Source organism: Antrostomus carolinensis, unplaced genomic scaffold (genome assembly GCF_000700745.2).
Source record: "Antrostomus carolinensis isolate BGI_N321 unplaced genomic scaffold, ASM70074v2 scaffold34094, whole genome shotgun sequence".
NCBI classification, from domain to species: Eukaryota; Metazoa; Chordata; class Aves; order Caprimulgiformes; family Caprimulgidae; genus Antrostomus; species Antrostomus carolinensis.
Window position 1 is genome coordinate 4,216 of NW_010310704.1, and position 15,644 is coordinate 19,859.

The window sequence follows — 15,644 nt, forward strand, 5'->3', positions numbered from 1 at the left end:
CCTCATCATCTTCTCTTTTCAGGGGACTCTCCACATAGCTTCTATTTTTTTGCTCTCATTAAACCTTGATATCCTTCATATGTGTTCTCTCATTTTTCACCCCACCTGTACTACTTACAGATGATGTTTCTTTCATCCTATCAGTTTGGGTGAAGCAACATATTTAATCAGACCTTTCTTGAAAATATTTTTGGCCACATGAAACAAAGCATCTGCATGTGTGATGACTTGTTGAGAACTGCTGTGGGAATTGTTTGTGTTGGTGGAACTGATGTGTTCCTAGGTGCGTAGCCTGAAAGGGGTTAAGTTTTTCCTTTCTTTGATGCTTTCTTTGCCGCCTGATTTTATCTAAATAAAACTTCTTTTGCACTTGCGTATTCATGTTGCACTTGGCACCATCCTACACAGTCTGTCCATAAAACCTCAGTGTCCCAGATTTAGCCAAGTTGTTGTTATTATTCAGGTATTTATTATTCTTATTAATATTGTCAATGAGAGTGAGCCAAGTGCCCACATTATTTATGCTTCATATTTTAAGTGGCTTTGATTATATTGTGTGTTTACACAAATGTATCTGAATGTGTTTCAGTATTTACTGATATGTTGTGCTGGCTAAATTGGAGGTGTTGGAATTTCAGACTCCTTTTGTGTCCTTCCCCCAGCCATTTTCCCAGAGCCTGAGAAACCTCTTCTTCTAAAGAAAAATGTTTACACAACTTTGCATCGGTCAGCAAGTACATGAAGTTTTGATTTTGAATGACTAGAGCACAGCCAGCAGCAGTGATTTTTGTGCTCTTGGAAGTGTTAACTCTTCGGTTTGTGTACAGCCATAGTAAGCATGGGGATGAGAACACGGGATATTTTTGCCTTTGCAGAGAATGGTTCAAAGCTTGAGTGCTGCCTCTCTGCCATTTGCAATCAGCAGCAGCCAGTGTGGAAGGGCTCCTTGTAGGAAGTGAAGTAGTTGTTGTGCTTGATAGAGGACTCTGTTCCAGGAGCATTCCTGTTTTGATTAATTCTCTACCCTTTGCCAGATCTTGTCTGTAGGTCTTTTTCTCTGCTGAGTTTTTAAGAAGGCTGCAAAGAAGTGCAGGGCTTAGAGAAACACAGTGTTGCAGTTCACATGCTATGTGCCAGAAATATCTGTTTCATTCCTGCCTGTTATTCCCAGTTTCCCTGGTTGGGAGGCCGAACTTCCAGTGTTAGTTTTAACATTTAAAGGAAACAGTTGGTCAAAATGTAAACTCTTAAATACAGTAGTTGGTGCGGCTACATGATTTGTGATGTTCCTTTTAGATTCCAGGGGAAAAATCCCCTTAACATAGGGGTGCATGATGTTGAAAATTAAAAAATAGTAGAAGACGTCCTGGGAATATTGGCTTTTTCAGTTTAGGGCGTTTTGATGAAGGTCTCAACTTTTCATGTGTAATTTAATAGTAATTGGAAGTGTTTTGCCTTGAGTTTGTTTTTTTACATTACTCCTGCTGCAAAACAACTCTGTATATCAAGCTGATACTAGTAGGACCCACGGGGAAGCAGTATGTCTGCCTGTACTGTGCCCATGTCTTGAGACTCACCAACATTAGCACAATATGCATCAGGAGGGTATAAACTTCTCTGTTTCCAGAAGCTTTTCCTTCAGTTTTGCTTCCCACCAAAATTAAGTCAGCAGCATAGGACTGCTTTTGTGAATCTTGAGGCGCCAAGGATGTCAAACATGAACCTTCATCTGTAAAAAGGCTTGAATTCAGTAAAACTTCTTTGGTTTGTTCTGTAATTACATCTTTGGTAATTGATACTGTTAGGTGTGTCCTGCCATAGTGTGGTTGGTAATCTCTGCAATTTCCCGCTGTTCAAACAAGCAGGTGCTGGACGTGAAAAAAAAACCTGAAAGCTTAAAAAAAATACACCTCTTAGCATAGTCTTACAAATATCCAGTAGCTTTGATTTCTCTAGTGGGTTTTTCCACCTCTGCACAGAAGGAAGATGCGCTCTGTAAAGGACACTGCAGAAGCAGAACTTGATTTGGTTTAATTTAGGAGCTGAATCACCTTTTAGAGGAACTAGATTTTGTCCACTTTAAGGGGGAAATCGCAATTAACTAGAATGATTAGAGCAAAGTCAGTAACTTTTAATGTTTTATTTTTTAATTTCCCAAGCCCAGGCATTTTGTGGGGATATAGTACATCACTAGTGACATTTGTTAGTTTAGAAGTTGGGTGGGACTAGATGCACATAAGGTATATGGCATGGGTTAATGAGACAGCAGCCTGTCTAAAAGCATGACTACAAAAACTTTTTGATGTGCCTTCTCACTTTCAGAGCTATTATCTACTTGGGAGGCAGTGGAGGGATGCCAAAAGATCTAAGGACAGAGAGGGGAAAACTTGCCAGTACTTGGTTTGTGAATGAAAGAGAAAGGAGGTCTTATTTAAAAAAAAAAAGTGACATGTAAATGCTCTCTTCCAGTTTTCACCTGGCAGCCATGAAGGGGCATGCCGAGTGCCTCAGGATCATGGTGACACATGGTGCAGATGTGACAGCCCAAGATGGTGCAGGTATGCCGCCATGAACCTACACATGTAGCATAATACACTCAGTTTGCCTATATATTTCTTACTGTGCAGAATGCAACTACAGATTTGACAACACTGCTTTTCCCCACACACTATGGAGGAAAAGCAGCTGTAACACTTGCAGGTTTAGGCATTTTTGCTTTTCTGCATGTAGCATTCAAATTCTAAAGCCCTTAAAAACTTTAGCCCTAGTACTATAAATGTTAACATTATAGTGGACTCTAGGTGCAAAATAGTTCCTTAATTTTTATTTATTTTTAAATTTAAAAAAAAAAAATCCCTCTATCCCAGCTCTTTTTGTTAACTTCATTTGAGGCTTTTTATAGGTTAAATCAAGATCTTCCTTGTTGCTTTTATGTGTATCTAAGCTATTAACCCTATTAACTGTACAGAAGTTGCATTAAGACATTTCCTCTGGATTATGACATATGAAAAGACCTGATACAGGCCAAAACCAAACTGAGAGCTATTAAGTATGCGCTTTCAGCCCTCAGAAGTCTAATGACTTAAGGACTTCAGTAGGAGAATGATGGCAGCTGAATTTGAAACTGGCAAACTCTCAATAGATTTCAGTTGACCTGTCTGTGGAATCTGTGCTATAGCAAGTCACCTGAGTGAGCTGTCAGCTTTTCTGTCTCTTCGGTAATGATGTGTACATGTTGGGCTCATGGGTTCTGTTTTAGCCACCAGTAGCAGCCTCAGGGAATTTCTGTCATGCATGGAAATGATTTGCCTCTATAAGGAAGTGTCTGCGATACTAGAAGCAGCATTCAGATTGTATGTAATGATAAGAGAATATATGTACCTGATACAGGCTATTATTCAGAATTCATAACTCATTTTGCCTCAGGATTTATTAGTTGCTTGGATGATAAGAGGTTTCCAGCTCTCACCTGAGAGCGTCAACCCAGTATTCATTAAGGAAAGCCTTGTCTGTAATAGTCACTTTATTTACAGTGAGATTCTACTCACAAGTGGCTCTTTATAGAGTACTAAATCTTAGCTCCTTCTGTTCTCAGATACATGGATAATTTTTTCTTTTGCTGTCTTGGCCTCTTTAATTTTTCAGATGCTCTGTGAGATGAAACTAGAGGAGAGACTGCAGTCTTTCATCATAAATCCATAGTCAGTAAATCACTGTATTCCATAGCTAAATATGAGCTCACAGATGGTAAATAAACTAACAGAAAAGGCAATCTATGAGATGCAAACTGAAGTAGGCCTGTGTTCTGAGTCCTGTTCTATGTGCATTCCACAGATGATACAAATTAATTGTAGTGGTAGCTAGTGAATTTGACTGGTTTTGCTCTGGCTTCATTGCCAAATGTAAGAAATCATCAAGACACTTAACAGACGTTTCTCTGCAAGGGAGCCTGAATAATACAGGAAAACTGTTTTTTAAGAAACAAAACATAACTGTGCAACCTTGGACTTACTTCTGCCAAGGTATAGTCTGATGCAATGCTTATGTCATTTCTTTATATGAAGCTAGACATTAAGACTATTCTGTTACCTGCTTGAACAACAGTCTGTGGTAAATACGTTCTGATTAATCTGGGGTTTTATTTTATTTTCTCTATCTTTACTTTTCATGTGGCATGGAAGGAACAAGATGGATAGTTTAAAGTTTTGCCTTCATCATGGAAGAGTTTATTCCTGTGCTTTGATATGATTGAATACTTAATTTGCTTTGCTTTTATTCATTTAGGGCACAGCGCTTTACATCTTGCAGCAAAGAACAGCCACCCTGATTGCATTAAGAGGTTACTTCAGGTAAAGTAAAAATTGAATTAATGCTTATTTTTGAAATTTTCCTTTTGTTCCTCTAGATTGATTCCATTAGATACTGACACATTTGCTGCTAATAATCTGCATCACACTCCTATACTGTTGTCCTTTCTACTTGCAAGCAAGAGAGGTGCTTGAGTTTAAAGATCTTTTAGGCACTGCAAATGGATGATAGAAAACAGTGTGTTATCTTCCCTGAGTGGTCCACAAATACAGTTTCCCATGTGCAGCTGATCTGACATAGCAGAGTTGGGTTTCAAGCAAGTTGTAGCTTCTGTCTAACTTCCTGTGTTTTGTCTGTGTTGTTGGGTGGCTTGGGAGTAGATGGGTTAAGAGGTATGGGGAAAAGGATTTTTTCAGTTCTGGGGGAATTTTGATACTTTTCCACTGGAATGCTTTCTGTCTGCTGTTGGCTGTAGAAATGTTTATCAAGTATAAAGTTAAAGGGAAAAGAAACCAAAGTAGTTTAGATGCTAAAACGTGAAAACACTGAATCCTCAGTGAAATGAGGCAAAGGAATGAGGGGTTAGAAAGGGAGTGGAAAGAAAAGAAAAAAAAAAAACAACAAACAAAAGTGAGGATGAAGTGAAGATTCTCATGGTGTTGAGGCTGAACATGTGTGTTAGTAAGCAAGGAGAGGCACCGTCCATCTCAGCTTCATTTCAGAAAGCCAGGTCAGTTTTGGTGGAGGTGAGATTTTTAGGAGTTTGGAGTTATCAGTATGTGGCTCAGACTACAAATGAAATAATGAATAATAACCCTGCATAAATGCAGTGATACAGAAGGAGAATGGATCCTATATCCCAGTCTCTAAATTGCCTTTTCCTGGTTACCTCAAGGCTCTCCAATTGTCCTGTGGCTGACTTCGGTCAATGTCTCTGACAATACTGGGTCCAGTTTCACCAATTCCCACCTCCATACTCGTGGCAAACTGAGTCCCCTGTTCCTCCACACCTGGAAAGGGTTGTCATTAACCACTGAGGCTCCCCTTTTCCATATTTCATTGCAAGTATCTACTTCTAACAAACACATTTACAGCATGAACAGTGACATCAAGCTGTCACTGATGGTATCACATGCAACAGCATGATCAACTCTGCAACTACATGGGTGTTTAATAACAAATATCTGCTGCCCATTCACTTACCAACTTAGAACCACAGAGTGCTTTTTTGATATTTTGCTAATTTTATTACAATATGCGTATCTGTAAATATGTTCGTAAGTGCAAACCCATTAGTAATATTCTCCAATAATTCATGCTCTTTGGATTGCTTTCTTGCTTCTGTGGACCAGATTGATGATATAAACTGTATGCCTGAGGAATGTGTAATCTTGACATGCTGGAGTTGAATTAAAACAGGCTGAATAATTATTTCACACAGGCAGGATCTTGAAATTTTTGTTACAGAATGTGGTATTATATGCGAACCTGTTTTTCCTAGAAAATCCTAAAAGTGTTGGAGGCAGTGCTACATTTAAAAGTCAGGAGCTCTAACTTTTGTATTTTAGAAGCCCATTATTTTAGTCATATTTTCTTGAGTCCAGAGAAGACCACAAAGCTGGTGAAGGGTGTAGAGCACAAGTATTATGAGGAGCAGCTGAGGGAGCTGGGATTGTTAAGCCTGGAGAAAAGGAAGCTGAGGGGAGACCTTATAGATCTTTACAACTGTGTGAAAGGAGGGTGCAGCAAGGTGGGGGTTGGTCTGTTCAACCAAGTAACAAGTGAGGATATGGCCTCAAGTTGCACCAGGGGAAATTTAGATTGGATATTGGGAAAAATTTCTTCACTGAAAGTGTTGTCAAGCATTGGAACAGGCTGCCCAGGGAAGTGGTGGAGTCACCATCCCTGGAGGTATTTAAAAGACATGTGGATGTGGTGCTTAGGGATGTGGCTTAGTGATGGACTTGGCAGTGTTAGGTTTATGGTCAGACTTGATGATCTTAAAAGGTCTTTTCCAAAGTAAATGATTCTATGATTCTGTAATTGTCTTTCTTTGCTGTAAACTAAAACTAAAATCTTCTGTACCAAAACAAATCTTGATAAAGTTTTGAATTATTTTTTATTATTATTTATTACTTTGAGGTCTAGGTTGATCAGTAGTAGCTGGTGGCTTATAATGCCACAAAATAGATTAATAGAATCATTTTTGATATAAAAGAGTATAGATTTTGATATATGAAAGAAACAGAGTTTTGATATACGAGAATATAATTGGTTTGTTGATGCTTGAAGCAAGGCAGTAAGGCTTCATGCAAATGAAGCCTTACTGCCTTGGATAGAAATAATGCAAGACTAATTACCTTAGGATGTGGTTGCTTTATCTTTTACTGTAATATATATTAAAAAAAAAAAAAAAGCTTTTCTGAGGCAAGGGAGAGAGTTTCTTTCCGTTTTTATTTCCCGATTTAAATTGGTCCAAAAGATAACATTTTTTAGGGATATCTCTCTCACCATGTACATTTCCTATGGCTTCAGTATAAGCTGGTACCAAGAAAGGAGAGACTAGTTTGATAGAGAGGAAAGCTGTGCCTTTCTTCAATGTTCTTTTCTGGAGTAGCTCATAAAACTTTTCTGAAAGATGTTCAGTGCTCTGTGCTTAGCCTCAAATATGTTTTATTTTCTTGGTGTTTCTCTAATTGTTTTTTTGTTTTGTTTTGTTTTTTTCCCTTCTCCTTATTGAACTGTGCAGAGTAAATGTCCAACAGAGAGCACTGACAATTCTGGGAAAACAGCTTTACATTATGCAGGTAACTTCATCGTTACAAGCTTGTACTGTCTAATTTTTTGTGCTTGATATTCCTAGCTCTTCAGACTGGTGGAGATTTTTAGGTTCTAATTACATACTAACTTCATATTTGCAAGTGCAGAGCCATTGGGATACTTAAGATTAAGTTGATTTTGATTTCAGTCTTTAAAGATTGTATCTTCTCGTGCTAATTTGGACCATGAATATCTGTTGTATTTCTGCACACAACTTGATGTTCTTAATTTTAGCCTTCTTCCCCTTCCTTCTTAAAACATAAATACAGTTTAATTTGTTAATTAATAATAATGCTGGAGTATTGCATTTGTTAATTAATTTGTTAATTAATAATAATGCTGGAGTATTGCAAGTGGAAGTGTGGAACGCAGATTTGAAAATGAGGTTTAATGGACTTTCATACTCATTTTTTTTTTTTCCTTTTTTTTAGCTGCATGTGGTTGTCTTCAGGCAGTTCAGCTTCTGTGTGAATGCAAATGCCCAGTTAACGTCAAAGATTTGGTACGTACCTCTTCTCCCATTGTATACCTGGGACACTTCAGAGCTTTTACCACCCACCATTCCAGTCAGTCTCAAGTGCAGCAGTTCAAAGCAATACTGTGTGTTTATTTCTGCTTGGATTTCTCTGGTAGGGGAAGTTCCTTTTGCAGCCTGCCATAGCAGAGGTGGGGAAGTACTTCACAATCTAATATAGTAGTGGCAGGATTTGCTACTGGTTGAATTGAGGCATTGGTACAAGTCGCTAGAATAAATTCTGATATATTCAAAACATGATTAAAAATCTTTCCATTGGCTCCAGTAGGCTTTGGAAAAGGCCCATTATATGGCCAACTGCTGTGAAATGCCCACAAAGTTCAACCAGAGCTTTACAAGCCTGAGGGGAAAAAATATACTTGATGTAGTCTGAAGGCTCAGGGACACTGCTTTACTATGATGAAATGTCTACAAACAACTGGATTGATTTTTGGGAATGATGCAGGTGCCTGATAGAAAACCCTCTGATAATAACAGGAGTGGACCTGACAGAAGTGAGGCACAAAAGATGGCGGGGTGGGGGGGAAGAAGGCATAAAAATATTTAAACTTTTGTGTTTGTCTGTTTTTGGTTTGGATCTATCTCCTTATGTGGTCTTTCTAATAAAAAAATCTGTCACAGAGATTAGACCTAAAATTTCAGCAGATGCGTTTCAAAGATAGAAAAGGTTTGTTCAGTCTTGAGAAGGCAGTAGGTGTCTAGGTCTCTGTAGGTGTCTAGGTCTCTGTGCTGCCATTCAGCAAGACCTGGACAGGCTGGAGAGCTGGGCAGAGAAAAACTTAATGAAATATAATAAGGGCAAGTGTAGGGTGTTACATCTGGGCAAGAACAATCCCAGGTTCCAGTGTAGGTTGGGTAATGATCTACTAGAGAGCAGTGTAGGGGAAATGGACCTGGGAGACCTGGTGGACAGCAGGATGACCATGAGCCAGCACTGTGCCCTTGTGGCCAGGAAGGCCAATGGCATCCTGGGGTGCATTAGAAGAGGTGTGGTTAGTAGGTCAAGAGAGGTTCTCCTCCCCCTCTACTCTGCCCTGGTGAGGCCGCATCTGGAATATTGTGTCCAGTTCTGGGCCCCACAGTTCAAGAAGGACAGGGAACTGCTTGAGAGGGTCCGGTGCAGAGCTACCAAGATGATGACGGGAGTGGAGCATCTCCCTGATGAGGAAAGGCTGAGGGAGCTGGGTCTCTTTAGCTTGGAGAAGAGGAGGCTGAGGGGAGACCTAATTAATGTTTACAACTATGTTAAGGGCGAATGTCAGGAGGATGGAGCCAGGCTCTTCTCAGTGATGCCCAATGGTAGGACAAGGGGCAATGGGTGTGAGCTGGAACACAGGAGGTTCCGCTTAAACTTGAGAAGAAACTTCTTTACAGTGAGGGTGACAGAGCCCTGGAACAGGCTGCCCAGGGAGGTTGTGGAGTCTCCTTCTCTGGAGACATTCAAGACCCGCCTGGATGCCTTCCTGTGTGATCTCATTTAGGTTCCTGCTCCAGCAGGGGGATGGGACTGGATGATCTCCAGAGGTCCCTTCCAATCCCTGACATTCTGTGATTCTGTAGGAGTATCTTAAAAAAAAGTCCTTATCTACATCATAGTTTATCATAGGGAAGATGGAGCCAGACCAGCCTCAGAGGGGCATGACAAAATGATGAGAAGCAGTGGTCAGAATTTGGGCGGTGGACCTAATGAGGAAATTCCAGTAAGGTACTAGGGAAAAAAAAGTACCCAGAGGTGTCATGGTGTCTCTGCCTTTGGAGATACTCAAAAAGTGACTGGGCAAGTCTCTGAGCAACGTACTGTAACTTGCAGTTTGCATAGCTTTGGATTGAGAGCAAAGGGGCAGAAACTCCAGATGACCTCTGAAGGTATCTTCCAACTAAGTTATTCTGTGATTATATGAAATGTTGTATTTTTGTCTTGTGCTCAGTTAAAATTGTCATTTTTGTTGCGGAGCTGCTTGAAAGTATTGAGTAGTTCCAAAATTGTCATGTTACAGCATTAAGTGAACAGCAAAGTGAGTACAGATGGCAAAAAGCAGGCCTACTCCTAGTGCTTTGCATCCCCAGTGGTCAAGAAAGGAATTGAAGTAAACCCAGCTATGTTTACGGTACATGAGAGAAATGTACTGATAGTGTCTCATTTGTGTTACATAGAAATAAAATTCATAGCTGACCTTTAAATCTCAGAGTGATATTTGTAAGTGGATGATTATTGTTCATCGTTTCTTTAAATGCATTCGTAGGATGGGAACATACCTCTGCTGCTTGCAGTGCAAAATGGTCATACAGAAGTCTGCAAGTACCTTCTGGATCATGGAGCAGACATCAACACCAGGGATAAAAATGGAAGGTACAGCAGGTTAACATGTTAATTCTTCCCCAAGGCTGGCTGTCAAAGGAAGCTTTCTTCTCAAATCCTTCCCAAAATAGTTGTTGTTAGGTGAAATAATGCCTTCTGTACTAGACAGCATATCCTGATTGTTGAGAAGGCTTGCAGAATTCTGCCTAAAGGGAAAGGTGAAACAGAAACTATGCAACTATAAAACTAGATGTGCCTGTAAGATTTACCTTAGGCTACTAGAGCAGTAAATCCCATTTTGAAACAATTCCTACAAGAATCTGATGGATAGAACTTAGCCACACATCACTTTGTACATGTCCCAGTTTTAAATGCTGCTCTCTTCTTGGACTGAGTTAGTTTCTCCACTTATATCCTAAAGCTATTGCATGGGAGCAACATCTGTGGAGGATTCTTTTTTTCTACCATAGTGTAGCCTTATCAGCAAGAGAAAAATACAGTAAAGCTGTATGGTGGAGGTGCTGTCATCTTAGAAGGTGCCATTTGGAGATTTATTGCATTAATACATAGTGTTTCTGTCAGAGGACAGTTTTTAAAAAGTACCATCACTTGTTTTGATGATACTGATGAAGATCAAGAGTTTTTTAAAATTATGGACTGTTTTATAAACAGTTGGTTAACCTGTGAAGGTAAAGCAGGATGCTGAGAAGGCTTGGCACTTAAACTTGATAGCAATCCTGATTATTGTATGTGATACAATACTCATACTGTTCTTTGGCAGCACCTAGGATGATAAGACTGGGCCCTAACTTGTTTTTTATTAGTTCAAAGTTTATTAGCGCACTCTTTGTCTTAAGTTATTTAAAGAAAACCCCTCTGTCATCCTCTTTGATTTGAATGGCCTTATTGGCTCTTTGAAACTGAGATGGTGCCCACTCTGAGACCTCAGCCTTCCCCTCATTCTCATACTGTTTAATCAACAGACGGTGTTAAGTGTTGCTAGTTTAACTGGATTGAAGCATTTCTGTAATAGATAGGACAGACTTCCATTTTTGTGTTTTCTTTTTTAAGAAAGTAGTCTGTGTAGAAACAAAATTATATAACATGAGATATACCATTTTACTTGTCACTTTCCTTCTGGCAAGGAGAGTGACTACTCTTGCATTTTGTGTTCACAAAAGTGGTTAAGTTTTTACTGAAAAAGGAGAAACCTTATTGGGAGAGGAAGGGGATAACCTTTGAAAATGGCATTTCTAATTTCCTGTCTCGTCCAGACTAAGTGAATAATTTTGGTAGTCTAAAATCATCTCTGTGACTCTGGAGGTGTTATCCAAGTTGCCACTCAGCACTACTTTTTAGCACAGCACTGCAACAGCCGTCACTTCTCCAGGGCTCACCCATTACAGAGAGTATGTTTAATTAATCAGTGAAATTATTTTCTTAATATTTAGTAAATATTATCCCTGTAGTAACTTTTCAGTTTTCATATCTGCACTGAGGAATGTGTTTGCTAGTGAACTTGGCCAGCCTCTTAGGCATGGTTTCACGTTGAGAAGGGAAAATTATACCCAAGCAGTAAAGCAGTTCTAGAGCAAGCTTGAAAGGTGGAGTTTTCTGTATGTTTGTGATTATTCTGTACATCTGTTATGACCCCTTCAAGTTATTGAGAAAAACAGATACAACCTGTTAGGAAAACACTCCTTCTGAATAATACTCTTACTCTTGGATCTGGCACTGTCTAGCTGCCCTGTGTTGGAAAAGGAATTGATTGTGACTTAATGACTGAGAGTAGATCAGCATTTGAGGTCAAACCCATCCCTCAGTCTCACTGAAGAGCTTTGAGATTTGTTTGGCTTTTTGGTTGAAATCTGTTTGTCTATTTTGTCTTAAAAGCAACATGTGAAGGATAGCGGCGATGAAATAAATGCTTTAATGTTTTACCACTGCTTGCAGAGCTGTAATTGGAGTTTGACAGTGAGATATTATAGTCTGATTTTGTCCTGGAGCCCTTTCTATCTATGACTTGCCTCTTAGCCTCAGGAACCCATTTAGAAATGTTTGGAGACCTGTGCAAAGCATGCCATGCCAGGTCTTTGGAGAAGGTCCAGCTGGGGAGTGTTGGGAAGACGATGAGGGGCAGGTAGGGTTTGTAAGGAGAAACAACAGTTACATGTATGTGTCAATAGACATACTGATAAAATCTGGGACTTTATTGCACAATAACTGTCACACTTTTTTCCTGAAAAAATGAGCTGCTGCTTAGAGAGTACACTTTTGACACTTACTCCGTGTGTGTTTTGTTTTGTCCAGAACTGCTTTGATGATGGCTTGTGAAGCTGGTAACTTTAACATAGTGGAAGCCTTCCTTAGGAAAGGTGCAGATGTCAGTTTAGTAGATGTCTTTGGACAGAATGCCCTGCATTACTCCAAGCTCTCTGAGAATACAGGGATCCAGAATCTCCTGTCATCAAAGTTATCTCAGGATGTGGGTACGTAAGAGATGCCGATTTGCAGATTGTTGCTTCTTGAACTGGCTACGTGTATGTTTAGCAATGAACAAATTTACTTTATAAGGTAACCTGAAAAATTTAAAAAGTCATCTTCAAGATGGTGTGGCTGAGGCTTCCCAAAAGCAGGAAAATGCAGTCTTTGCATAGATGGTGATATTTAGCATGAGATAAAGCACTGAGCGAGGCAAAAAGACGTGTTTCGGAGAAAGAAAAGGTAAACTGATGTAGCAGCTTCATGAAGTCTTGCATACAATTTGGAATAGATCCTTTTTTATTATGTGAAAGAGTAAGTAAGTGGAATGTATATCTCCTCAGTGGAGGGGTTGAAGAAGGAACTAATGCAGGCAGAGGGGTTTATGGCCAAACTAAGACAAATTTCTAAAGTAGAAAACTAAAGTGCAAGAATGGTGTGAGACTATAGTAGAATAAGGATTGCCACGGTCCTTCAGATTTTATCTCTATATGAAACCGAAAAAGCAGCAGAGAAAGGATATCATTCAAATGGAATTTGGGAATTAAAGTATATTTTTCAGATTTGAGACAGGGATTCAAAAACCAAAGTGTTTATGATGTGGGAAGTGGAGCTGAGAGATGGATTAGAAATGGTAAGTAACTTTTCCTGTGATAGCTGTTCTTAATTCCACTTCTTTTCTGCTTCACAGATACAAAGTCACCAGCAAAAGCAAAGCAGGTATTTGTCCTTTTGGTTTTAAAAACACTTGGGCTATATAGGCTTGTAACTTCAGAAAAAACAGTAATTGACATGACTAGAAGCACTGGTAAATGTCACTGTGAGGTGCACTGCCATTGACTACTCTCTAATGTGAAAGATTTTTGTTGCTTATTTAAGAAATGTGTTTCAGAAACATCGCTTTTAGATTTAGCTTCTGTCTGTAGCAGCAGTCAGCACCCTCAGTGAGAAAAGGAAGGGAAGGCGTGTGTGTATGTGCACATGTGTGCCAGGAAGATACGCCACTTTTCTCATGTGTAATACAGGAGCTTGGCTTTTGGATTCCCTATCTTTTTAAACTGTAGAGAAGATGATCTAGAAAAGTTCCCTGTTTCCAAAACATATAATTGAAGGTAATCCCTGGTTCCATTGTACTAGAGACCCCAACCTGTGAGAATTCTATCAGATTTAGGCAATTAAATTAGTTTCTTAGGTTTTTTATTTAGTATCATATCTGGGAGTGCAAGGAGACTTTGTAGAGCTGCTGGTGGCTGGAGAGTGGACAAGGGTGCAAAGCAATGCACTGGTTCATTCCTTCTCTGAGTGGGTTTTTCTGGGAGCTAAGGCAGAAGTTGGTGGAGAGGAGAGGCAATAGCCATTAAGAATGTAATGACTGGACTATGTATGAATGGGAGTATTTAAGACCACTAGTGCTAAACCTGTTGTCAGCTTTTGCTTTTTCACTAAATCTTGTTTGTTTTCACTGAAGCATGGATTATAAAGGGGCAGATTCTTATTGTCAGGCATGTTTAATAACTTTGTGTTAATAGAGATGTAATCTTTACATAGAAAAAAAAAATAAGGCACTGCATGAGCTGCTAAAGTTTATATTAATGTGGGAATATTTTAATTTTTTTTTAAAATAAAACAACTTGCTCAGACTTTACTAACCAAACTAACAAACCTACCTTTTCTGGCTGGTGAAACTTTCAGCATGATCAAGGCTCTAAATTAAGTTCAGAAAGAAGTGGAACTCCAAAAAAACGCAAAGCCCCACCTCCTCCTATCAGTCCTATGCAGGTAAAGAAAAGACCAATTCTGAGATGCTTTTAGGGGGTGAAAAGCATTTTGAATATCATGTGAATGATGTGGGCTGGATTTGCTCTGTCAGTGTTATTGTATATGCCTGTCTTACCATGAGTAGTTTTTCTGACATTAGAATGACACCATGAAAGCACATATTGGTTAGGTTAACTAAGCAAAAAAACAAATACAGCATGGTCTAAGATACAACTATACAAATTTTACTGTACAGTTGGTTCTTCCATCTAAAGTTGAATGTCTTCTGGTTTTGCTAACATCCATAAGTAAATAATTATGTATAGTTTAATTATACATGTATATGTACACACTGTTATGTACATATATACATTTGAAAGTAAAATAAATAGATTTATATAGTATCAAAAGGCAATTTAAGTTAGGTTTAATGTTAAACTGAAATGTTACCTGTATAACAGCTACACTGCATATGTAATACTGACTCAGAAAAGCACTGAATTAGATCTGTTCTTTGAAACTAACCTAGAGCTGTGACTTACGTTAGTGCAGGGAAAGGTACACTTTAATGTGTGTGTGCATACATATATATGGGCACACGTTAGAGAGGTAGTTATGTGTACGTACCTATTTATATAAAATCTTTTACAGCTTAGTGATTTGTCCTCTCCACACTCATCAACTTCAACTCCCATGACTGGAAAAGGGCAGGCTTTCTTTGCTGATCAAGTGTGCAAGGTATCAGTTTTCTGTTCTTATGAAGCTTACAGAAGGAAAGTATAGTATCTTAATAATCTATTTTGCTTAATACTCTGTTTTGCTGACTGCAGAGTCTCCTGTGAATTAATTAGCTGAGTTTTAGGAACAAAAAGGAATCCAAATCTATTTCAGTGTAATTTATAAAGAAAATGTGGATTATTTTAATGTTTACTGAATATGTAAACAGAATTGTTCATAAATCAGTTATTATTTAGGAATACAGTTATGAAAGTGTTAATGCTGTGACAGCTCATTACCTTATACCAGCAAAGTGCACGGTTTTGTGCCAGGCAAAAAGTAGAGACCCTTTCACCAAAAAAGTCAAGGAAATGGTTGTGTGTGTTCTGTCTGATCTTTACCTTACAATATTGAAGTTTCTTTTTTTTTTAATACATTACACTATATCGCTATTATTTATCAAAGGGGCTGCAGTCTTCCAATCTGTCTATGAGATAGTTGCCCATATTTCATTAACATTTAATGAGAATTTCACAATGGAACTTGAACGGCTTTAGCAGATTTTGAAATACCAGCCACATGCTACACTTAAACAAGTCCTCAGAAATAGAAGAAACTCACTTCGCCAGGCTTTATCCAGCAAGATCTATATTGTCTGTACTTCTTTTTGGTGAACTGTCCAGCTTTTCATCTGCTTTCTGTGAAAGTGGTTTTTTTTGGTGTCTC

General features: G+C 38.9%; 1 protein-coding gene across 1 annotated transcript in view; it reads left to right on the forward strand.

Annotated features, from left to right (window-relative positions):
* Nucleotides 1-2,455: 2,455 nt before the first annotated feature.
* Nucleotides 2,456-15,644, forward strand: part of RAI14 (retinoic acid induced 14) — a 19,836-nt gene continuing 6,647 nt past the window's right edge. Inside the window, exons 1-9 of the mRNA XM_010166512.2 lie at nt 2,456-2,558; nt 4,285-4,349; nt 7,058-7,115; nt 7,560-7,630; nt 9,907-10,013; nt 12,273-12,451; nt 13,135-13,163; nt 14,136-14,222; nt 14,853-14,971. Coding sequence (XP_010164814.2) covers nt 2,456-2,558; nt 4,285-4,349; nt 7,058-7,115; nt 7,560-7,630; nt 9,907-10,013; nt 12,273-12,451; nt 13,135-13,163; nt 14,136-14,222; nt 14,853-14,971 — 818 coding nt within the window. The remainder of the gene's footprint in view (nt 2,559-4,284; nt 4,350-7,057; nt 7,116-7,559; nt 7,631-9,906; nt 10,014-12,272; nt 12,452-13,134; nt 13,164-14,135; nt 14,223-14,852; nt 14,972-15,644) is intronic.